The sequence below is a fragment of the Nicotiana attenuata genome, unplaced genomic scaffold, assembly GCF_001879085.1.
Source record: "Nicotiana attenuata strain UT unplaced genomic scaffold, NIATTr2, whole genome shotgun sequence".
Lineage (NCBI taxonomy): Eukaryota > Viridiplantae > Streptophyta > Magnoliopsida > Solanales > Solanaceae > Nicotiana > Nicotiana attenuata.
This window is the reverse complement of record NW_017671562.1, coordinates 1-1289: the sequence shown is the minus strand read 5'-3', so window position 1 is coordinate 1289 and position 1289 is coordinate 1. Positions and strand designations below refer to the sequence as shown.

General features: G+C 39.3%; 1 protein-coding gene across 1 annotated transcript; it reads right to left on the bottom strand.

Moving 5' to 3' along the window:
* Positions 1-471: 471 nt before the first annotated feature.
* LOC109209010 lies at positions 472-1200 on the bottom strand. The gene has a single exon (XM_019372176.1). It carries the CDS (start codon positions 1198-1200, stop codon positions 472-474), a length of 729 nt encoding a protein of 242 aa, XP_019227721.1.
* Between the last annotated feature and the right edge of the window lie 89 nt (positions 1201-1289).

Genomic DNA, 1289 nt, shown 5'->3' with positions numbered 1-1289 from the left:
TATACTACTGTCATGAGACAGTTTATATTATTGTGCCTGCTTACAACTCTGCAGTGAATTGTTTGGGCAGATTTCCCTAACACTGTAATGTCATAACTCTGAGGATCCCAAAGTATCCAAATTCTCCCATTTATTGCATATTCATAGTTGTATTGAGCTTGCCATCCAGGTGTCACTAACTGTGAAATCTGAACTGCTTTTTCCTTCTTTACTCTAGTTTCCACTAACCCCACTAGCTTTATATTATTCTCCTTTATATAGGTACCTAACTCCTTTTGTTTGTATCTCTTGTTGGTACCTCTTATATTCCATACCATCCAAGACATGTCAATGCTGAGACTGCCCACCTATATTAGGTGGTTTTAAGATTGCTATCACAGCTGTACTCTGTCTTGTTTGGGGCCTTTGTTTCACTGGGGACATGATTGCTTTGGCATAGGTCATTTGAGTGTCATCTGCCTTCATTTTCCCTTAATCCACTTGTCTGCTTGTTTCCATTGCTTCCTCTTCTTTTTGATGATCTTCCTTACTTTCGGTTAGCTTAGGAACATTCACAACTTCCTTGGTGGCTTCTTCACCTTGTTTCTGATTCACTTCATCTGTTGTAACTTTAGCTGGCTCCTTTGTTCTCCATATTTGTTTTACTGGTGGTGGCTTCCTATTCCTGGACTGAGGAATTTGTTTATCACTTTCCTTTGGGATTCTACTGCAATTATGCCCTGCTTTTAAACATTTTTCACAAAACTCAGGTTTCCAATCATATTCAACTGCTTGTTCAAACATCACCCCTTCATCATTCATGACTGGGATACTAGTTGGCAGAGGCTTTGTAACATTCACTTCTATCAGGATTCTAGCATAGGAGATTCTTGTCTGTTTAGCAGTACACTCATCTGCAAACATAGGGATCCCTATGGTACTTGCTATTCTACTCAGTGAGTTCCCACTCCAACAGTTCATGGGAAGCTTTGGGAACCTTACCCATAGTGGAATATCTGTCAAGAATTCTGCTGCAAAATCAAAGTATGGAGACCAGTGTTTCATTATCATTGGTCTTCCATTCACTGTATAAGGCCCAGCACACATGATTTCCTTCATTTCTTCCAAAGAATGAAATCTCACAAGATAATATCCCTCATCATGATAGAACAGATCTGGCATGGCAACTGTGTTCCACATCTGATTGATGTACCTTTTCATATAGTTATATCCTGGTTTCTCACCCAAGACATAGACTATCAAAGCACTCTTCCATTTCAGATTTTCCTGCTCAATTTCTGTATTCTCAA